The sequence below is a fragment of the Amphiprion ocellaris genome, chromosome 8 (genome assembly GCF_022539595.1).
Source record: "Amphiprion ocellaris isolate individual 3 ecotype Okinawa chromosome 8, ASM2253959v1, whole genome shotgun sequence".
NCBI lineage: Eukaryota > Metazoa > Chordata > Actinopteri > Pomacentridae > Amphiprion > Amphiprion ocellaris.
The window spans coordinates 37731555-37755974 of NC_072773.1; the positions used below are offsets into that span (position 1 = coordinate 37731555).

At 39.8% G+C, this 24420-nt stretch overlaps 1 protein-coding gene across 1 annotated transcript in view; it reads left to right on the forward strand.

Annotated features, from left to right (window-relative positions):
* Nucleotides 1-474: 474 nt before the first annotated feature.
* slc26a6 (solute carrier family 26 member 6) overlaps nucleotides 475-24420 on the forward strand; it is a 35397-nt gene continuing 11451 nt past the window's right edge. Inside the window, exons 1-13 of the mRNA XM_055013269.1 lie at nucleotides 475-914; nucleotides 1453-1599; nucleotides 3155-3294; nucleotides 3466-3576; nucleotides 5723-5898; nucleotides 7561-7725; nucleotides 8152-8304; nucleotides 8390-8472; nucleotides 11340-11487; nucleotides 11571-11684; nucleotides 14006-14083; nucleotides 16151-16246; nucleotides 19518-19624. Coding sequence (XP_054869244.1) covers nucleotides 1472-1599; nucleotides 3155-3294; nucleotides 3466-3576; nucleotides 5723-5898; nucleotides 7561-7725; nucleotides 8152-8304; nucleotides 8390-8472; nucleotides 11340-11487; nucleotides 11571-11684; nucleotides 14006-14083; nucleotides 16151-16246; nucleotides 19518-19624 — 1499 coding nt within the window. The 5' untranslated portion in view covers nucleotides 475-914; nucleotides 1453-1471. The remainder of the gene's footprint in view (nucleotides 915-1452; nucleotides 1600-3154; nucleotides 3295-3465; nucleotides 3577-5722; nucleotides 5899-7560; nucleotides 7726-8151; nucleotides 8305-8389; nucleotides 8473-11339; nucleotides 11488-11570; nucleotides 11685-14005; nucleotides 14084-16150; nucleotides 16247-19517; nucleotides 19625-24420) is intronic.

Below are 24420 nucleotides of genomic sequence, written 5' to 3' on the forward strand. Positions count from 1 at the left end.
GGTGTTTCTGCTTAGTTAACCAGTATCGGTTCTTCCTGTGATTATTCACTCTCCGGTGGCGTAATCAGGAGTGAACAAGGACAAGCCGGACTGGACCGACACGTCCGGCTAATCTAATCACACTCTGATATGATGAGACAGAAAACAGCGATAAGACGCATCCAAGACTCCAGGACAGTTCAGTTTCTACTCCATTTTACATCACGGCAGGTCAAAGTCTCTACAGCGGTTCACTTTGGTGCAAATTTCAGAGACAAAAACATGTTTGACATGAATTTAATAAACTGCGACACTAACTGCACAATCAGTGAACCATCTCAGCCCGTCAGTAATAAAACAATCATCTCCAGCTCCTGGCTGTTGTGTTGGTTTTTTGTTTTTTACTCGAACTGCTCAGAGTTTGGAACTTTGCCCCCATCTCCCTCCACAACAATGTCCATATCTAGATTTCCCTTCAAGCTCTCCAGTCACAACAGAGACAGAAGACAAGACGAGAGAGAGGAGAGGAGTACATTTACAGGACTGTTTCTCCCTGAAGATCCTTCAGAAATAAAATCTGTTGGCTGCAACATTCATCAGTCAGGACTGCTGCTTGATGTCACTGGGATCTGATGGAAAACCCTCCAGAGGATTTTTCATGGTATCACCACATGGGTTCAATGAAAGATGTGCAGTTTTTTAACTGAAGAAACTTGTTTCTGACATATTTGGATTGCAAGCCTGGACAGAGACAAAAACTGGAAAAACAGACAGAACTGGATGAAAGACACCAGGAGAGAAGACAGACTTCATTTTAGAATAACCTTATATGGTTCTTCTTGGGACTTTTACAGGATTTTGGCATTTCGTCGAAGCTTGAAGGCTTGAATTTGGAATCTAAGACATATTTCTGATACAGCTGGAAACACATCAAGGTAATAACTGTCCAGCTGGTGCAGTAACTTCATCCTAAATTAACATCAAACATAGCATTTTCCCAAAAAATGTTTTAGATTGTTGCTGAAAGATGTCTCAAAAATGATATATTGTGGAGCAATTTGGTAAAAGACACATTCAGCATAGTGAAACATCTTTCTGGAGATGATGTGCAGAGTTTTATAATAAATTCTTAGTCTGAGTAGCTGTGGAAATGTAGTAACATATCTATAGTATGTATTATTAACACGCTAATGCTAACGTGATGTTTTAACACTAAATTAATTGACTTTAGAACACTTTTTGATGGCGTTTTTGCAGTGATACCTGAAAAATAACGAGTTTCTGCTAGAACAAATTAGCATTTTGAAAGACAAAAAGTCTGTTCTGCTTGAGGTTTTTTTCCCTGTTAAAGGGTGTTTTCCTGCCACTGTCGTCTTAGGGCTGCTCTGGGGGTCAGGCATGTGGGTTCTGTAAAGCGTCTTGAGACAATTTGACTGTAATTGGCGCTATATGAAATAAAATTTTTTTTTTAAGATTACAGCTTGTCTGAGCCATGGCGGAGAGGAGACGGATGAGCTACAGCGTCCACAGAGACGTCCTGGATGAAGTAGCCGTGGACGAAATGGCAGAAAAGTCTGAATCGAAAACTTCTCTGTGTGAGAAGGTCAGAAGATCCATGAGGTAAAACTCTCCTCTGCGGTTATCACAGCTCTCTGTCATATTCAGGTTCTGTAGTTTCATATTAAAGCACCAAACCTTACATCCAGTTTTTACCACAGATTTTCAGAAGTCTTCCTTGAAGATTCAAGTGTTACACACCCATCTAGGGGGAAGGTGTGTAGCATAATATTTGTTGTACAAAAAGTGGAATATATTTCCCAGTCCCCAAAAACAATTAACAGGTTCTAAGGAAAATACCAAAAAGTTTATTTACAATAGTTTACAAATAAAATAGACCACTATATGGGCTATTCAATCAAACAACAAACAACAACTGGATACAAACTAAAGAGGCATTTAAGCGCTCAAAAAAAAACCTATCCAATCAAAAACACAATTACCAGAAAAGAGAATTCCTAACTAAATCTAACAAAAGCTAAGCTAGTCTAATCTGTCACAAAACGCAGGTTTCAGTTCAAGACTTTGGAGGCTGGGAAACAAACACACAAAAGGGTGCTGCTGTCAAAATGGCTCCTTCCTCCACTGCCGGCTGCCGAGATTTTAAAAGGGGAAACAGCCAATCAGCATCGTCCGCCTTGCCGCCAATTACGCCTCCTGCACAACACAAAGATCTACACACAGACACAGAACACCCACTACAACCTGACAGGACAAACAGACGGCTCACACAGAAAACAAGGACGAGACAAAGATCCACACAAAGACAGAACACCCACTCCCAGACAACAAAACAGATCCAAACCGCAAACACAATATTACAAAATACATCCACAGCCGTAACACAAGAGTTTTTATACAACGTGTTCTTCAGGTTGTGCAGCAACAAAAATGCAAGATTTTTTTTGAAAATTATAAAACAGAAACCAAAAGTTTCACTAGATTTCATAATGTTGCAAATAAAGTACTAAAAGAAAAGTGTTCTATAGTTTTAGATCCAGAGCCTCCCAATAAGAAAAGAAAATGTTTGTTTAGTGCATCTGTTATGTTTCCTGGGAGGTGACAGAAGTAAAAAAATAGAAGAAACAGATGGATGGACTGGTTGGGTTTATCACTATTGTGGCTGTGGAAGAATTTTTTTTATTCGAAATGGTGACTCGAGGATCAGCTACAGAAAGGTTCTTGTGTGGTTTTGGGTTTGATTTTAAACTCTTAGTTGCTGCTGTTGTATTTTTCTGACTTTTATGGAGGTTTCCATACAAACTAGACTGTTTTTCACATTTGGGTAAATATGGGGTTAGGGTGAGTTTAGTTTTTAGTTTTAGTTTCTTGGTATCAGTGTTGAATCAGAAATCTGATGGCAGAAATTCAGACAAGATACCAGTTTTCCCAAATATACAGAAGTTAACTAAAACGTGTGTTAATATCTTCAATATTGTGTATCTGTCTGTCTGTCCGTCTGTCCGTCCGTCCGTCCGTCCGTCCGTCCGTCCGTCCGTCCGTCCGTCCATCCATCCATCTATCTCAGCCAAGCGACCCTAAGGTCTGACTATTACTCAACACGTGCAGCAGGTTTTGACCTTTACTTTATTTACTTCTGTCTGTCCCACTAATTCAGGTGTTCTGGTGCGAGGACGAAGAGCTGCCTGCTGGGAAGCGTTCCCGTTGTATCGTGGCTTCCTCGTTATTCCATCAAAGAGAACGCTCTGGGAGACCTGGTCTCTGGGATCAGCGTCGGGATCATGCAGCTGCCGCAGGGTGAGAATAAAAGGTTTAGGGAATAAAAATCCAAAGAAAGGAGCATGGCTAAAGGTAGAGGTGTTCTTAGATCCATTTCTAACACTAAACTGAAGTTACAGTGTTTTTCTTCATGTCATTGCTGTACTCCTGACCAGCTCCTTGTAAATCTGGTTTGTCCTCTTTCTTCAGGAATGGCCTACGCCTTGCTGGCAGCGGTTCCTCCAGTCTTTGGCCTTTACTCCTCCTTTTACCCTGTACTCATCTACTTCATCTTTGGCACATCCAAGCACATCTCAGTCGGTACGCACTTTAATATCTGTTGTATCTGCTCAGAAAGATGGGAATAAATCTACTGTCAGGCCTGTGGACAGAACATCAGAAGATGTTTCGAGATAAGATAAACTTCATTGATCCATCACCGGCGAAATTTATCTGTTACAGCAGCTGGACACAAATGAGACATGAAAGAAGAACAAAAAGGCTAAAAATAAAGACTCTCTATCTAAAGCGTCTTTATTTAATCCAATCCAACCCACGGGACAACTTTGAAAAGTGTAAAAATTACAGAGAAGACATTTACTGCAAATTACAATTTGTAAATCCGTCCATCCATCACCCATCCATCCATCCATCCATCACCCATCCGTCCATCCATCATCCATCCATCCATCCATCCATCCATCCATCCATCTTCTTCCTCTTATCCGGGGTCGTGAAGGCAGCAGATGAAGCAGGTCATTCCAGACGTTCCTCCTCCCAGCAACACTTTCCAGCTCTTCCTGGGTGATCCTGAGGCGTTCCCAGGCCAGATGAGATATATAATCCCTCCAGAGGGTTCTGGGTCTACCCCAGGGTCTTCTCCCAGGTGGACGTGTTCAGAAAACCTCCAAAGGAAGTCTCCCTGGAGGAATCAGATGTCCAAACCACCTCAACTGGTTCCTTTAGAGGTGAAAGATCAGCAGCTCTACTCCGAGCTCCCTCTGGACGTCTGAGCTTCTCCCCCTATCTCTAAGGCTGAGCCCAGACACCCTACGGAGGAAGCTCATTTCAGACGCTTGTATCCATGATCTTGTTCTTTTGGTCACTACCCAGAGCTCATTACTATAGGTGAGGGTTGGAACGTAGATGGATGGTAAACTGAGAGCTTCTCCTTGCAGCTCAGCTCCCTCTTCACCATGACGGTTCGGTACAACGCCTTCATTACTGCTGACGCTGCACCAATCCTCCATCTCTAGCTCCATTTTCCCATCACTCGTGAACAATATCCTGAGATACTTGAACTCCTTCACTTGGGGAAGCAACTCCCCCCCCTCAACCCAGAGGGAGCAATCCACCGGTTTCCATCAGAGAACCATGACCTCGGACTTGGAGGTTCTGATCCTCATCCCCACCGCTTCACACTCGGCTGCAAACCGCTCCAGTGCTGCTGAAGGTCTGAGGAACCAACAGAACCACATCATCTGCAAAAAGCAGAGATGAGAGCCTGAGGTCCCCAAACCGGACCCTCCTCACCCTGGCTGCACCTTGAGATCCTGTCCATGAAGACCACAAACAGGATCAGAGACAAGGGACAACCTTGGAGGAGTCCAACACCCACTGGAAACGTGTCACAGCTCTTACTGTGGTTGTACAGGGACCGAATGACTCATATCAGTGTTCTGTGTATTATAAATATGTGGTTCTAAGTTCTCACAATGATAGCCACTCTTCCTTCACCAAAAATATCCTAAATCTATGAATATAGAATTATTTGTCTCTCTAAGAGTTAAACTACAAGACACAAGCTGTTTCTTGCATCACTGGATTCTCACACTGTGTGAAATGCAAAGTTCCTGTTTCCACATCACACTTGTGCAAGTTTCCTAACAGACCATGACCGGCTTCCAAGCTAAAAAGTACAAATTCTGCTTGCAAGTACGAGCCCTAAATCTCAGATTTTAAATGAGCACAGAGAAACTATCATATTATAGCAGAATCTAAGAATCTCAGTTCAAACTCTGACAGCAGAGGTCAAACATTCAGGAGAGGTAGTCACCAACAAAAACAGTGGAGCTGAAATACGCATGAGGAAATGATTCATTTAGAGTTTACCTCCTTAATCTCCTGGCTATTACTTTTTAAAATTTACTCCTGAATAAACACTAACAGCTACAGAGCTGTAAAAAGACGATGTGGACAAGACACTCTTGGGGGGATTTTAATAACAGCCCAGAATGAGATTTTCAAAACTCCAAGAAAATAAAGTGAATCCTAGCATTGCTAATCTCTGGTTGATTTGTGTAACATCACCTTCCAACAGCTGATCACTTCAAACAAACATACAAGGTCTATTAACCAAAGTTCTTCTCATTTATGAATCAACCAACATGCTGGACTGTATCATTTGTCGAAAGTAGGTTTTTAGGAGCGTGAAATGAAAGTAAATGTGTGTTTCCATCTTGTTCAGGAACATATGCAGTGATGAGCGTGATGATTGGAGGAGTGACGGAGCGACTGGCCCCTGAATCAGACTTCACTACATGGGACAACGTGACCAACTCCAGTATAGTCGACATCGCAGCACGAGATGCAGAACGAATCCGAGTGGCCGTAGCTGTCACCTTTTTATCTGGATTGTTTCAGGTAAAGACGAGGAGCTTTGGTCTAGACGTGGAATATTTAGTATTTTCATGTTACTTTAGTACAAGTGAAAATCTGGTCAGGAGATATTATCATCACCAGGCAATCCTCTGCTAGAACAGTAAAAAACTTACATAACTCTGACCAATGCTTTTTGGTTCACTGTTGGTATCATGTTCTTCTTGTGGAATACAGAATTAGCTTCATACCAGATGTAACAGGACCCAAGTCTTCCAAAAAGTTCCACCTTTGACTCATCATTCCACAGGATCTTATCCCAAAAGTCTCTGGATTCATCTAGATCAGTTTTTGCCACCAGATGAACCTTTATGTTCTTTTTGGGTCAGCAGTGGTTTGATCCTTTAACTCTCCCATGATGCCATTTTCTCTCAGAGTCTTCCTTATTGTAGAATCATAGATGGACCTTAACTGAGGCCAGTGCAGATCTTCTGATGTTCATCTGGGTTCTTTGGTGGATTTCATATCATGCTATTGGAGAAATGTTGGTTGTTGGTCTACTCCTGGGAAGGTTCTCCACTGTTCCATGTTAGCTAGAAACCTTGGGTTAGAAGTGAAATATTATGGAAAAGTGTTTCATGTTTCTTGGGTACAAGTGAAAATCTGGTCAGGAGACGTTATTGGCACCAGGCAATGCTTTCCTAAAGCATTTAAAAGCTGACATAGATCTTTGAAACCTGCCTGTACATGATGACCAAAGCTTTTATAGGAATTCTTTGGATTTGTGGGGTTTTGATTTTAATTTTTAAATTACTGAAGTATATAATATTGTAGGTTTTTAATTATAATATATAAATTACTCTGGTTAATATGAAGTTGACTCAATACTGTATCTAGAAATGAAATAATTTGTAGATGTCAATCATGCTGCTTAAGTGAAAATATGATCAGGTGACATTATCATCACCAGGTAGTACTGAACTAAAACCATAAAAACCTTACATAGCTGTTTGAAACCTGCCTGTACATGTTGGCTAAAGCTTTTACAAGGAATCGTTGGCCTTGTTGGGTTTATTTCAGGTAAATATGAGGCTGGTTCCATACTTTGGGTTGGACGAGAAATATTTTTGAGACATGTTTCTTGAGAACTTCTGAAAATATGATGAGGTGATATTATCATCAGTAGTCAGTACTGGACTAAAATCCCAGAAAACTTACAGCCATAGCTCTCTGAAACATGGTGACCAAAGCTTTTATAGGAACATTTAAGAACAGGAAAGTTGAACCTGTTTCATGGCTCTTATCATCTCTGCACTTTTAAACTTTATTTTTATTTTTATTTTTTCTGTTAAAAAATTTTGCCACCCTTGTATATATTGTAAATAAAGCTGCTGTAACAATGTAAATTTCCCCTGGAGTGGGGAGAAATAAAGAACTTTATCTTATCTTTATCTTATCTTATCTTATGCAGGTTGTTTTCTCCTGTGTTGTGTTGGATCTACTCTCAGATGTACGAGAGGTCAAATTAATGCATCTTTACTTATAGTAATAGTTCAGCTGTGTAAAACCATGGTACATGGACGTCTTTCCTTGTGGAGCTGTCAAATAAGAATAAATCTGTATGTCTGTACATTTACACCATTGAAGTGTGAAATTTAAATGACTGCACTTAGATTCATCTCCACGATTCTCATCCTGTTCCTGTAGATTCTGCTGGGTCTGGTCCAGTTTGGTTTCGTGGTCACCTACCTGTCGGATCCGCTGGTCCGAGGTTACACCACCGGAGCTGCCATCCACGTCATCGTGTCACAGCTCAAATACACCTTTGGCATCAACCCACCAAGATACAGCGGACCTCTGTCCTTGATTTATGTAAGAAAGACTCTTCAAATTGCATTTGATCTCACAAAATAAGGCAGCAGTCAAGTGTTGAATGTGTCAAAAGTAGTTTTAAGAAATGGCCATCATAAATTCTAAACTGCTTCTTTTATCATACAGAGATCAAAAAACTACAAACATAGACTTCAGAAATGGAAAATTTGCACATTTTTGCATTTAAGAAGATGGCCAGAGGTCAGCAGGACATGGGTTTGATAAATAACTCATAGAAATAATTCACTATCCTTCCCATTGATGAGTTAGACAAGCTTTTATGAGTTCTGGATCATACCCAGTGTTTATTATTAACCTTCAAACACTTAAATCCACCTCCATGAATGACAAAACATTTTATTTTCATGGTGAATTTATCTGTCGTACTTCTTATTTACGTATTAATCCTGCTCTTGTGTTTCCCAGACCGTCTTGGAGATCTGCTATATCATTCCGGAGACCAATATCGGCACTCTGGTCGTCAGCATCGTCACCATCATCAGCCTCATCCTGGCCAAGGAGCTCAATGCGTACCTGAGTAAAAAGCTTCCTGTTCCTATCCCGGTGGAGCTGGTCTGTGTGAGTGAACAGGAACACATGTTAATGACTCTGTTAATTTACTCTGTGGACACCACCATATACCTCCTGTTATTGGCTTCTCCAGGTGATTATCACCACGGTGATCTCCTGGCAGGTGAACCTGACGGGGAGATATGGGGTGGATGTCGTGGGAGAGATTCCCTCAGGGTGAGAAATAGAGGATATAGATATAGAGGAGTGTTTGAAAAGTCAATTTTCTAACTGTCTGTCCCTATAAACCAGCCTCTAACTGTCCCTATAAACCAGCCTCTAACTGTCTGTCCCTATAAACCAGCCTCTAACTGTCTGTCTGTCCCTATAAACCAGCCTCTAACTGTCTGTCTGTCCCTATAAACCAGCCTCTAACTGTCCCTATAAACCAGCCTCTAACTGTCCCTATAAACCAGCCTCTAAATGTCTGTCTGTCCCTATAAACCAGCCTCTAACTGTCTGTCTGTCTCTATAAACCAGCCTCTAACTGTCTGTCTGTCCCTACAAACCAGCCTCTAACTGTCTGTCTGTCCCTATAAACCAGCCTCTAACTGTCCCTATAAACCAGCCTCTAACTGTCCCTATAAACCAGCCTCTAACTGTCCCTATAAACCAGCCTCTAACTGTCCCTATAAACCAGCCTCTAACTGTCTGTCTGTCTCTATAAACCAGCCTCTAACTGTCTGTCTGTCCCTATAAACCAGCCTCTAACTGTCCCTATAAACCAGTCTCTAACTGTCCCTATAAACCAGCCTCTAATTGTCCCTATAAACCAGCCTCTAAATGTCTGTCTGTCCCTATAAACCAGCCTCTAACTGTCTGTCTGTCTCTATAAACCAGCCTCTAACTGTCTGTCTGTCCCTACAAACCAGCCTCTAACTGTCTGTCTGTCCCTATAAACCAGCCTCTAACTGTCCCTATAAACCAGCCTCTAATTGTCCCTATAAACCAGCCTCTAACTGTCTTTCTGTCTCTATAAACCAGCCTCTAACTGTCTGTCTGTCCCTACAAACCAGCCTCTAACTGTCTGTCTGTCCCTATAAACCAGCCTCTAATTGTCCCTATAAACCAGCCTCTAACTGTCTGTCTGTCCCTATAAACCAGCCTCTAACTGTCCCTATAAACCAGCCTCTAACTGTCCCTATAAACCAGCCTCTAATTGTCCCTATAAACCAGCCTCTAATTGTCCCTATAAACCAGCCTCTAACTGTCTGTCTGTCCCTATAAACCAGCCTCTAACTGTCTGTCTGTCCCTATAAACCAGCCTCTAACTGTCCCTATAAACCAGCCTCTAACTGTCCCTATAAACCAGCCTCTAAATGTCTGTCTGTCTCTATAAACCATCCTCTAACTGTCTGTCTGTCCCTATAAACCAGCCTCTAACTGTCCCTATAAACCAGTCTCTAACTGTCCCTATAAACCAGCCTCTAATTGTCCCTATAAACCAGCCTCTAACTGTCTGTCTGTCTCTATAAACCAGCCTCTAACTGTCTGTCTGTCCCTACAAACCAGCCTCTAACTGTCTGTCTGTCCCTATAAACCAGCCTCTAACTGTCCCTATAAACCAGCCTCTAACTGTCCCTATAAACCAGCCTCTAACTGTCCCTATAAACCAGCCTCTAATTGTCCCTATAAACCAGCCTCTAACTGTCTGTCTGTCTCTGTAAACCAGCCTCTAACTGTCTGTCTGTCCCTACAAACCAGCCTCTGTCTGTCTGTCCCTATAAACCAGCCTCTAACTGTCCCTATAAACCAGCCTCTAACTGTCTGTCTGTCCCTATAAACCAGCCTCTAACTGTCTGTCTGTCTCTATAAACCAGCCTCTAACTGTCTGTCTGTCCCTACAAACCAGCCTCTAACTGTCTGTCTGTCCCTATAAACCAGCCTCTAACTGTCCCTATAAACCAGCCTCTAATTGTCCCTATAAACCAGCCTCTAACTGTCTTTCTGTCTCTATAAACCAGCCTCTAACTGTCTGTCTGTCCCTACAAACCAGCCTCTAACTGTCCCTATAAACCAGCCTCTAATTGTCCCTATAAACCAGCCTCTAACTGTCTGTCTGTCCCTATAAACCAGCCTCTAACTGTCCCTATAAACCAGCCTCTAACTGTCCCTATAAACCAGCCTCTAATTGTCCCTATAAACCAGCCTCTAATTGTCCCTATAAACCAGCCTCTAACTGTCTGTCTGTCCCTATAAACCAGCCTCTAACTGTCTGTCTGTCCCTATAAACCAGCCTCTAACTGTCTGTCTGTCCCTATAAACCAGCCTCTAACTGTCCCTATAAACCAGCCTCTAACTGTCCCTATAAACCAGCCTCTAAATGTCTGTCTGTCCCTATAAACCAGCCTCTAACTGTCTGTCTGTCTCTATAAACCAGCCTCTAACTGTCTGTCTGTCCCTACAAACCAGCCTCTAACTGTCTGTCTGTCCCTATAAACCAGCCTCTAACTGTCCCTATAAACCAGCCTCTAACTGTCCCTATAAACCAGCCTCTAACTGTCCCTATAAACCAGCCTCTAACTGTCCCTATAAACCAGCCTCTAACTGTCTGTCTGTCTCTATAAACCAGCCTCTAACTGTCTGTCTGTCCCTATAAACCAGCCTCTAACTGTCCCTATAAACCAGTCTCTAACTGTCCCTATAAACCAGCCTCTAATTGTCCCTATAAACCAGCCTCTAACTGTCTGTCTGTCTCTATAAACCAGCCTCTAACTGTCTGTCTGTCCCTACAAACCAGCCTCTAACTGTCTGTCTGTCCCTATAAACCAGCCTCTAACTGTCCCTATAAACCAGCCTCTAACTGTCCCTATAAACCAGCCTCTAACTGTCCCTATAAACCAGCCTCTAATTGTCCCTATAAACCAGCCTCTAACTGTCTGTCTGTCCCTACAAACCAGCCTCTGTCTGTCTGTCCCTATAAACCAGCCTCTAACTGTCCCTATAAACCAGCCTCTAACTGTCTGTCCCTATAAACCAGCCTCTAACTGTCTGTCTGTCTCTATAAACTAGCCTCTAACTGTCTGTCTGTCCCTACAAACCAGCCTCCAGCCTCCAGTCTTCCCAGCAGCCTCTCTGTTCGGTCGGGTGATCGGAGACGCCTTCGCCCTGGCTGTGGTCGGCTACGGCATCGCCATCTCTCTGGGACGAATCTTTGCCCTGAAATATGGATATAAGGTGGACAGTAACCAGGTAGGAGACGGCAGACGGGATGAACCATGTTCTAGTGTTAATTATTTAATCTGTGTATAAACTCTGAGTTTTCTGTGGAGCAGGAACTAATCGCTCTGGGTCTCAGTAATTCCTTTGGAGCTATATTTCAGTGTTTCGCTATCAGCTGCTCCATGTCTCGCAGTCTGGTCCAGGAGAGCACCGGAGGACGGACTCAGGTGGGAGCTCTTTATTCTGCTTTATTCCACTTTATTCTGCTTTATTCTGCATTATTCTGCTTTATTCTGTTTTATTCTGCTTCTTTATTCTGCATTATTCTGCATTATTCTGCTTTATTCTGCATTATTCTGCTTTATTCTGCATTATTCTGCTTTATTCTGCTTCTTTATTCAACATTATTCTGCTTCTTTATTCTGCATTATTCTGCTTGATTCAGCTTTATTCTGCATTATTCTGCTTGCTTCTGTTTTATTCTGCTTCTTTATTCTGCTTTATTCTGCATTATTCTGCTTGATTCTGTTTTATTCTGCTTCTTTATTCTGCATTATTCTGCTTTATTCTGCTTTTTTCTGCATTATTCTGCTTGATTCTGTTTTATTCTGCTTCTTTATTCTGCATTATTCTACTTTATTCTGCATTATTCTGCTTTATACTGCTTCTTTATTCTGCTTTATTCTGCATTACTCTGCTTGATTCTGCTTTATTCTGCATTATTCTGCTTGATTCTGCTTTATTCTGCATTATTCTGCTTTATTCTGCTTTATTGTGCATTATTCTGCTTTATTCTGTTTTATTATGCATTATTCTGCTTTATTCTGCATTATTCTGCTTTATACTGCTTGATTCTGTTTTATTTTGCTTCTTTATTCTGCATTATTCTGCTTTTTTCTGCATTATTCTGCTTTATTCTTCCTGATTCTGCATTATTCTGCTTTATTCTGTTTTATTCTGCTTCTTTATTCTGCATTATTCTGCTTGATTCTGCTTTATTCTGCATTATTCTTCTTTATTCTGTTTTATTCTGCATTATTCTGCATTATTCTGCTTCTTTATTCTGCATTATTCTGCTTGATTCTGCTTTATTCTGCATTATTCTTCTTTATTCTGTTTTATTCTGCATTATTCTGCATTATTCTGCTTTATTCTGCATTGTTCTGCCCTCCAGCAACACTTTAGAAAATAAGTAGCTGTTTGGCCTTGAAGTTCACCCAAAATAGATGAAAAAATCTCAATGTTTTCTCTCCTATCCTTCCAATACACAAAAATCTATCATTTTACATTTTTATAATTATTTCTACAAATAGTTTTCCAGACTTTTGAAGTTCACAAAAAATAATGAAATTACAAAAAAAAGCTTTACCTGCATGCACTGTAACTAGGAATGACCATTAACATTTCCATTTCCCATGTAGATTATTATATTATATTATATTGTATTGTATTGTATTGTATTGTATTGTATTGTATTGTATTGTATTGTATTGTATTGTATTGTATTGTATTGTATTATATTATATTATATTATATTATTATTTGGAAATGTTTACTTCTGTTTTAGTTTTTCAGTTTGACACAGTTTTATCTCATCAAATCCCTTCTCTTTTACCTACCCTTCCTAATACACTGTAAAAACAAACATGTAATTTTACATAATTTTTCCTTCTTATTCTACAGATTATTTTCAGATTAAAAAAACACATTAAAATTCAATAAGATTTCAAAAGATTACAAATATCATTAAAACTTGTGAATCACCACACAATAAACATTTATAAAGAAAATGTCAATTTTTCAACAGAGATGACATTTTCTAAAATTCACTGGGATTTTTTTCCCTTTTCATTTACGTTCAAGCTGAAAACTTTAATAATGGAAAAAGAAGTGTTGGTTCTGTAATTTTCCATAGACTTGCTTGTTAAATGAGGGATATCTTGTACATTTAATTACATATTTTTATATATTATTATCTATTATAGGGACTTAAATATTATAGATAAATTTGTTGTTTTTACAGATGTAAATATCATTCAGTAAAAACACTAAAACGCCAAAATTAGGGCTGGACCCAAATATCTGAATATTAATTTTGAGATCCGAATACTTGGATCTACACCCCCATTTTTCTTGCATCTCCTGTCTTTGTTTCATCCAGCAGCTTTTTCTGTTGTGCCATTTTAACAGACATTTCATGAGACCAGTTTTGTCATCATTGTTTTAACTACGGTGACAGACCAGAGCAGCCTTAAAGGTTAAGCACAGTGAAAAGCCCTTGATAATTAATATTACTCTGATAAGCAGCTTCATTAAACAACACTCAGGGAGTCGATTTTCTTTGCTCACATCATGGAACTCCGCCTACACAAACACAGATTTACTGAAAGGCTAAAGCTATCCACTGTGACACCAGCATTAATCAGAGGCCCATTCCACGGCAGAGGAGGCTCTTATAATCACAAACCAATTCACACTAATAACCCCCACAGCTCTGGATTTTCTTTACCTCTCTTCCTGCTTTCCATTCACCTCCCTCTCTCTTCAGGTTGCTGGAGTTCTGTCAGCAGTCGTCATCCTTTTCATCACGCTCTGGATTGGGAGGCTGTTTGAGGATCTGCCCAAGGTACCGACATCTGATAGAAGCATCTCCATGTGTCCAAGCCTAACCCTAACCCAGTATGAATGCATTTACACATTTCTATGGCCCAGAGACTGTGGCGCTATTTTACCACAGCAGACACTAATTCTGCCTCAGGCTAAGGCTATCAGCTAGTTAGCACATATGACTGGTGTCAGTGTAAAACAACACAAGTTTATTCAGTACAATTACAATTACACTGAAAGTTACTGCAGATGGAAGAACATAAAACTCCATCAAAACAGAAACTTTAAAGGTTGATTTTGTGGAAATTCTAATTCAATTTGCGCTTTAAATTAAAACCTCAATCACATAAAAACCTGTGTTGAGAATTTTATTTAAACAAACTGACCTTCACGTCTCAGGAATCCATTTAATATAATAGAATTCATTTTATTGTCATTAAACATTGTGCAACAAAATTAATCAACAATCCTTTAAGTGCATTAGATATAAATTCAGTTCTCCTCACGCTGTGAGTAGAAGCTGTTTTTCAATCTGTTTGTCTGTGATCGGATGGATCTGAAGCATCTACTAGAGAGTGGTGGGTCAAATAGATGGTGTCCAGGATGGGATTGTTCTGAAGAATGTTTGCCGTTCTAATGAGGGAGAAAGAGCTTAAAAAGTCCTACACAGAAAGCAGTGAACAGCCAATGATCCCCTAGGTGGTGTTGATGATCCTCTTGGTGGTGTTGATGATCCTCTAGGTGGTGTTGATGATCCTCTGGGTGGTGTTGATGATCCTCTACTTGGTGTTGATGATCCTCTAGTTGGTGCTGATGATCCTCTGGGTGGTGTTGATGATCCTCTGGGTGGTGTTGATGATCATCTAGGTGGTGTTGATGATCCTCTGGGTGGTGTTGATGATTGTCTAGATGGTGCTGATGATCCTCTGGGTGGTGTTGATGATCCTCTGGGTGGTGTTGATGATCTTCTGGGTGGTGTTGATGATCCTCTAGGTGGTGTTGATGATTGTCTAGATGGTGTTGATGATCCTCTGGGTGGTGTTGATGATCCCCTAGGTGGTGTTGATGATTGTCTAGATGGTGTTGATGATCCCCTAGGTGGTGTTGATGATTGTCTAGATGGTGTTGATGATCCTCTAGGTGGTGTTGATGATTGCCTAGATGGTGTTGATGATCCTCTGGGTGGTGTTGATGATCCTCTGGGTGGTGTTGATGATCCCCTAGGTGGTGTTGATGATCCTCTAGGTGGTGTTGATGATCCTCTAGGTGGTGTTGATGATCCTCTGGATGGTGTTGATGATCCCCTAGGTGGTGTTGATGATCCTCTACTTGGTGTTGATGATCCTCTAGGTGGTGTTGATGATCCTCTGGGTGGTGTTGATGATCCTCTACTTGGTGTTGATGATCCTCTAGTTGGTGCTGATGATCCTCTGGGTGGTGTTGATGATTGTCTAGATGGTGCTGATGATCCTCTGGGTGGTGTTGATGATCCTCTGGGTGGTGTTGATGATCTTCTGGGTGGTGTTGATGATCCTCTAGGTGGTGTTGATGATTGTCTAGATGGTGTTGATGATCCTCTGGGTGGTGTTGATGATCCCCTAGGTGGTGTTGATGATTGTCTAGATGGTGTTGATGATCCCCTAGGTGGTGTTGATGATTGTCTAGATGGTGTTGATGATCCTCTAGGTGGTGTTGATGATTGCCTAGATGGTGTTGATGATCCTCTGGGTGGTGTTGATGATCCTCTGGGTGGTGTTGATGATCCCCTAGGTGGTGTTGATGATCCTCTACTTGGTGTTGATGATCCTCTAGGTGGTGTTGATGATCCTCTGGATGGTGTTGATGATCCCCTAGGTGGTGTTGATGATCCTCTACTTGGTGTTGATGATCCTCTAGGTGGTGTTGATGATCCTCTGGGTGGTGTTGATGATTGTCTAGGTGGTGTTGATGATTGTCTAGATGGTGCTGATGATCCCCTAGGTGGTGCTGATGATCCTCTACTTGGTGTTGATGATCCTCTGGGTGGTGTTGATGATCCTCTGGTGCATTCTATATAAAACTGTTCCATTTTTCATTCGTTTTGCAGGCTGTGCTCGCCGCCATCATCTATGTCAACCTGCACGGCATCATGAAGCAGTTTTTGGACATCCCAGCTCTGTGGAAGAGCAACAGAGTAGATATGGTGAGTGTACAATTTACTTCAAAAATGTCACTTAAATGTTAAATTATTCAAAACTGCTCTAATGTAAAATGAAAACTAACAGTTAAATGGACTATGTTGGAAGTTCAGGCACTGCAGTGGAACTAAACGCAATAAATGTTTGTTCATCTTTCAGTACTGAGATTCCAATCAGCTGTTTTTCAGTGCTTTGTGTCCACCTTTATTTTTCATAGCAAACTGAATTATCAGTCTTTATGTTGATCCAGACTGTAAGAAATTAAACTTTTTAAAAAATTCCGCACTTTGTTTTAAACAGCTTGTTGTTTTACAACACTGGGGAAAAAAGTAATAATCTGAATAGAATAGATCTTTATTGTCACTGTTACAGAAAACAATGAAAATTGGTTTGGTACTCTCTGAATAGCAGCATTGAAAATAGACTATATAACACACCCTAAAATATATACAACATAAGAGCAAATATACAGTGTGGAAATGGTTTGTGGTTAGAGACCTGCTCTACATATGATTATTGCACATGATATGAATTGCACTGATATAAATATTGCACTTGTAGGTGTGTGATATTATCATTTGGGGGGAGGGAGCAGACATTTGATAATTTGGGCATAAAAGCTGTTCTTGAGTCTGTTGGTTTTGACTCTAAGTGTCCTGTAACGTCTACCTGAGGGGAGAACAGAGAGTGTCCTGGGTGTGAGGGGTCTCTGGTGATTCTCCTAGCTTTCCTCTGAAGTCTGCTGGTATAAACGTCTCTGAGGGGAGGTAGTGTGGTTCCAATCACCCGCTCTGCTGCTCTCACCACCCGTTGCAGGTCCTTCCTGTCCTCTGCAGGGCAGCAGGTGAACCACCTGTACAGCAGTAGGTCAGGAGGCTCTAAATGGTGGAGCGATAGAAGTTTATAAGCAGCTTTTGGGGGAGAAGAGCCTGATGCAGCTTCCTGAGGAAGTACAGTCTCTGTTGGGCCCTCCCCACCTGGTGTGAGGTGTGGGTGGACCATGTGATGTCCTCAGAGATGTGGACCCTGAGGAACCTGAAGCTCTCCACCCTCTCTACCTCCTCTCCATCGATGAAGAGGGCGGAGTGCTCAGTTCGCTCTGATCTTCTAAAGTCCAAGACCATCTCCTTGGTTTTTCCGGTGTTGAGGTTCAGGTTGTTGTGGTGACACCATCGCTGCAGATGCTGGACCTCCTCCCTGCAGGCTGATTCAATGTTGTCTCTAATCAGTCCTATGATGGTGGTGTCATCAGCAAACTTAACGATGGTGTTGCTGGAGTGAACAGGAGAGCAGAGAGTAGAGGGGGAAGCTGAGGAGCACCGGTGTTCAGGATGAGAGTGGAAGAGATGTGGTCTCTGATCCTGATGTTCTGAGGTCTGTTGCTGAGGAAGTCCAACATCCAGGAGCGCAGTGAGCTGCCAAGCCCAAGATTGCTCACCTTCAGAACCCGTTTGTGAAGGAGATTTTACATATAGTTTCTGTTAGTTTCATCACAGTTTTTGAGCCTTATGGTATTCCGTCTGCTGCCAGACTTCACATAATTTTAATTTGATTTTTTTTCCTCTTCACTGTACTTTTCTCTTTAAAATACCTCAAAGGTATTCAGAGGGATTCCAAACAGGCGGCAGCCAGCTCATAGTTTTCTTCTTCTGTTATTTTGGCGGTGTGTTTCTGAATCTTTTCCTGCTGGAATATTCTTTTTCTGTCAGGTTTCTGCAGACTGGGAGTCACTTTGTCAGACAGTGTTGTAGTTTATCGTTTAGTTTCCTTGGAAGGCATCCATAGAGGCAGATGTTTGATGTCTGAGCAGAAACTCTTGATTTCCACTGATGTCTGAAGAAGCTGCTGTCAGATTTTTTCAGAGCTAAATTCTACAAGCGTTCAACCAGAATCATCTAAAAAAGTATTTATTTCAGCTTCCTAGTTGTAGTTTAGAATTGTACAAAGTCAAAACCCCACTAGAACAAATAAGAGTTGAGCTACTAAAGAAGAAATAGATGGAGGTTTGATTTGGAGCTGGGACTAAATAGGAATTAGAGCCTAAAAGCAAATTTAATAAAATGTTAAATAAGTTGAACAGCAGAATAGTTGAGGTGGTGTTGGATCATAAATTAGAGGTTGGAGGTGGTGGAAGATGAATGGACGAGTGAGAAGAAGGTTGGTGTGAACCTGAAACTAGAATGAAAGAACAGAGCATAAAACTAGACGCCTGAATTTTACCGCATGAACACCAATAGACTGAATATTGTTATTAATAAAATGAATATTATTAATAATAGACTGAATATTATTACTAAATAGACTGAGAGAAGAACCAGGACAGAAAACCAGCAGGAATATTTTCCTCTAAAGAAGACATTTATTAAATGTCTTCAGTGAAAACAGCCTTTAAAAAGAAAATACATAAAGTGTGTTTCTAGTTGCAGTGGTTAACAGATTATAATTAACATATTATTACTAACACATTATTATTAAATCATTATTATGAACACATTATCAATAACACAGTATTAAGATATTATTATTAACACATTATTATTACTACATTATTATTAAGACATTATTAATAACACATTATTATAAATGTGCAATGCAGAAGAATAGCAATTTAGCTTATTTACCCACACTGTAAAAATAAACTAAAAAAATACATGAAAATATTAATAATATTCCAAATGAAGACTCTGAGTAGTTAAAAAAACATTTAAAATGGTGATCATGTGGTTAACTATAAAAGATAAAAGTACATTTACAGATTAACCATAATTGTTTCCTGTCTATTTTATTTATATATATATATGTGTGTGTGTGTGTGCGTGTGTGTGTGTGTGTGTGTGTGTGTGTATATTTTTTTTTCTGTCAATTAACAGAACAAGAAGATCCATATGATTGTGTAAATAATGGTTATAATAATAATAATTAGATATTCAAGGTGTTTCTGTAAAATTACAGAATTAATACACCATTTTCTGTTAATTGTCATGAATTGTTCCTGATTATAGAAATAAATTAGCAGTATTAAACATGAATTTAAGCATTTCATTGATCTAAAATAAGAAGATTTAATCATCATTTTCTTCTTCTTCTTGTTAATTTCTTGGTTTCTGTATTTGTCATTTTCCATCATTAAATATTAAAACTTATTATCTCATGTTTAATTAGGACTAGAAAATGTCTTGTAATCGTGAAGAATGGCTGATGAGAGTCCAGCTTCATGTGTTCCTCCACATGTTCTGTCCTGATCTTCAGTCTGTTTTATTCCTGGTTTTCCTCCAGGTGGTCTGGGTCGTCACCTTCATCCTCACCGTGCTCCTCAACCCTGACCTGGGTCTGGCTGCTTCCATCGGCTTCTCCATGCTGACCGTCATCTTCAGGACGCAACTGTAGGAACACAAGGCTTCACAAACACAACTTTTATTCATATATCCTGATGCAGCTTCCTGAGGAAGTACAGTCTCTGTTGGGCCCTCCCCACCTGGTGTGAGGTGTGGGTGGACCATGTGATGTCCTCAGAGATGTGGACCCTGAGGAACCTGAAGCTCTCCACCCTCTCTACCTCCTCTCCATCGATGAAGAGGGCGGAGTGCTCAGTTCGCTCTGATCTTCTAAAGTCCAAGACCATCTCCTTGGTTTTTCCGGTGTTGAGGTTCAGGTTGTTGTGGTGACACCATCGCTGCAGATGCTGGACCTCCTCCCTGCAGGCTGATTCAATGTTGTCTCTAATCAGTCCTATGATGGTGGTGTCATCAGCAAACTTAACGATGGTGTTGCTGGAGTGAACAGGAGAGCAGAGAGTAGAGGGGGAAGCTGAGGAGCACCGGTGTTCAGGATGAGAGTGGAAGAGATGTGGTCTCTGATCCTGATGTTCTGAGGTCTGTTGCTGAGGAAGTCCAACATCCAGGAGCGCAGTGAGCTGCCAAGCCCAAGATTGCTCACCTTCAGAACCCGTTTGTGAAGGAGATTTTACATATAGTTTCTGTTAGTTTCATCACAGTTTTTGAGCCTTATGGTATTCCGTCTGCTGCCAGACTTCACATAATTTTAATTTGATTTTTTTTCCTCTTCACTGTACTTTTCTCTTTAAAATACCTCAAAGGTATTCAGAGGGATTCCAAACAGGCGGCAGCCAGCTCATAGTTTTCTTCTTCTGTTATTTTGGCGGTGTGTTTCTGAATCTTTTCCTGCTGGAATATTCTTTTTCTGTCAGGTTTCTGCAGACTGGGAGTCACTTTGTCAGACAGTGTTGTAGTTTATCGTTTAGTTTCCTTGGAAGGCATCCATAGAGGCAGATGTTTGATGTCTGAGCAGAAACTCTTGATTTCCACTGATGTCTGAAGAAGCTGCTGTCAGATTTTTTCAGAGCTAAATTCTACAAGCGTTCAACCAGAATCATCTAAAAAAGTATTTATTTCAGCTTCCTAGTTGTAGTTTAGAATTGTACAAAGTCAAAACCCCACTAGAACAAATAAGAGTTGAGCTACTAAAGAAGAAATAGATGGAGGTTTGATTTGGAGCTGGGACTAAATAGGAATTAGAGCCTAAAAGCAAATTTAATAAAATGTTAAATAAGTTGAACAGCAGAATAGTTGAGGTGGTGTTGGATCATAAATTAGAGGTTGGAGGTGGTGGAAGATGAATGGACGAGTGAGAAGAAGGTTGGTGTGAACCTGAAACTAGAATGAAAGAACAGAGCATAAAACTAGACGCCTGAATTTTACCGCATGAACACCAATAGACTGAATATTGTTATTAATAAAATGAATATTATTAATAATAGACTGAATATTATTACTAAATAGACTGAGAGAAGAACCAGGACAGAAAACCAGCAGGAATATTTTCCTCTAAAGAAGACATTTATTAAATGTCTTCAGTGAAAACAGCCTTTAAAAAGAAAATACATAAAGTGTGTTTCTAGTTGCAGTGGTTAACAGATTATAATTAACATATTATTACTAACACATTATTATTAAATCATTATTATGAACACATTATCAATAACACAGTATTAAGATATTATTATTAACACATTATTATTACTACATTATTATTAAGACATTATTAATAACACATTATTATAAATGTGCAATGCAGAAGAATAGCAATTTAGCTTATTTACCCACACTGTAAAAATAAACTAAAAAAATACATGAAAATATTAATAATATTCCAAATGAAGACTCTGAGTAGTTAAAAAAACATTTAAAATGGTGATCATGTGGTTAACTATAAAAGATAAAAGTACATTTACAGATTAACCATAATTGTTTCCTGTCTATTTTATTTATATATATATATGTGTGTGTGTGTGTGCGTGTGTGTGTGTGTGTGTGTGTGTGTGTATATTTTTTTTTCTGTCAATTAACAGAACAAGAAGATCCATATGATTGTGTAAATAATGGTTATAATAATAATAATTAGATATTCAAGGTGTTTCTGTAAAATTACAGAATTAATACACCATTTTCTGTTAATTGTCATGAATTGTTCCTGATTATAGAAATAAATTAGCAGTATTAAACATGAATTTAAGCATTTCATTGATCTAAAATAAGAAGATTTAATCATCATTTTCTTCTTCTTCTTGTTAATTTCTTGGTTTCTGTATTTGTCATTTTCCATCATTAAATATTAAAACTTATTATCTCATGTTTAATTAGGACTAGAAAATGTCTTGTAATCGTGAAGAATGGCTGATGAGAGTCCAGCTTCATGTGTTCCTCCACATGTTCTGTCCTGATCTTCAGTCTGTTTTATTCCTGGTTTTCCTCCAGGTGGTCTGGGTCGTCACCTTCATCCTCACCGTGCTCCTCAACCCTGACCTGGGTCTGGCTGCTTCCATCGGCTTCTCCATGCTGACCGTCATCTTCAGGACGCAACTGTAGGAACACAAGGCTTCACAAACACAACTTTTATTCATATATAAACACACAGTTATACTCCGATTTAATACATAAGTATACCCCATTAAACACACAATTATACCCCATTAAACCCACAATTATACCCCATTAAACACACAATTATACCCCATTAAACACACAATTATACCCCATTAAACACACAATTATACCCCATTAAACACACAATTATACCCCATTAAACACATAATTATACCTCATGAAACACACAATTATACCCCATTAAACACACAATTATACCTCATTAAACCCACAATTATACCCCATTAAACACACAATTGTACCCCATGAAACACACAATTATACCCCGTTAAACATACAATTATACCCCATTAAACACACAATTGTACACCATTAAACACACAATTATACCTCATTAAACACACAATTATACCCCATTAAACATACAATTATACCCCATTAAACACACAATTATACCCCATTAAACACACAATTATACCCCATTAAACACATAATTATACCTCATGAAACACACAATTATACCCCATTAAACACACAATTATACCTCATTAAACCCACAATTATACCCCATTAAACACACAATTGTACCCCATGAAACACACAATTATACCCCGTTAAACATACAATTATACCCCATTAAACACACAATTGTACACCATTAAACACACAATTATACCTCATTAAACACACAATTATACCCCATTAAACATACAATTATACCCCATTAAACACACAATTATACCCCATGAAACACACAATTATACCCCATGAAACACACAATTATACCTCATTAAACGCACAATTATACCTCATTAAACGCACAATTATACCTCATTAAACGCACAATTATACCCCATTAAACACACAATTATACCCCATTAAACACACAATTATACCCCATTAAACACACAATTATACCTCATTAAACACACAATTATACCCCATTAAACACACAATTATACCCCATTAAACACACAATTATACCCCATTAAACACACAATTATACCCCATTAAACACACAATTATACCCCATTAAACACACAATTACACCCCATTAAACACACAATTACACCCCATTAAACACACAATTATACCCCATTAAACACACAATTACACCCCATTAAACACACAATTACACCCCATTAAACACACAATTATACCTCATTAAACCCACAATTATACCCCATTAAACACACAATTATACCTCATTAAACCCACAATTATACCCCATTAAACACACAATTATACCTCATTAAACACACAATTATACCCCGATCAGCCACGATATTCAACCCCTGCATGTGAAATGAACTAACTGTCATTAAAATGTTCTGCTGGGAATCCTCGGGTCCTGACATTCATGCGACTGTAACTCGTACCACCTAAACAGAACAATATGCTCCAGCGCACTATGGAAACTGATGAAGAACAGCTCGAGGAACACGACCAAGAGCCCAGAGCATTACTTCCATATCTTAAACTGAGGATCCATTAAGAACCAGCCTGATCCACAGAGGATCCATCCCAGAGGATCCACTACTAACGTTCTGGTGTCCAGTGTTCATGTCTGAATGATCAGAGCGGTTCTGGAAGCACCAACAGGACGTGAACCGCATTTTCTCGTGGTTTTAATGTTGTGGCTGGTCGGTGTCCACTGAGGAATGAAACAAACTGACTTCATTTTGTGTCTCTGCTCTGAACATGAACTCTGAAGTCATGCACGTCATTTATTCATGAACTGAAATCTGTGTGCTGCTTATTATCTTTCCTCCCGTTACAAACTCCATCTTCATTTCTTCTTCATGGGGTTCATCCAAACACAGCAAACAAAGCAGCTCTTCTTCTTCTTCTCTTTCTTCTTTTCCTCCTTCTTCTTCTCCTTCTTCTTCTCTTTCTCCTTCTTCTTCTTCTTCTTCTCCTTTTTCTTCTCCTTCTTCTTCTTTCTTCTTCCTCTCCTTCTTCTCCTCCTTCTTTGTCTCCTCCTTCTTTTCCTTCTTCTTCTCCTCCTTGTTCTTCTTCTTTGTCTCTCCCTTCTTCTTCTTTTTCTCTTTCTCCTCCTTCTCCTTCTTCTTCTTCTTCTCCTTCTTCTTCTTCTTCTTCCTGCCATCAGGAGGTTGGCAGTGTGTTTTCTGCTGCATGCGTGGGCTTCTGTTTTTGCACACGTGCCTCACATTGTAATGCGTATAGAGAATGTGTGCGTCATCTGTTCCTGCGGTATGATGGAGGATTATTCAAGATTCAAGACCTTTATTTGTCACAAACACAGTTATACATAA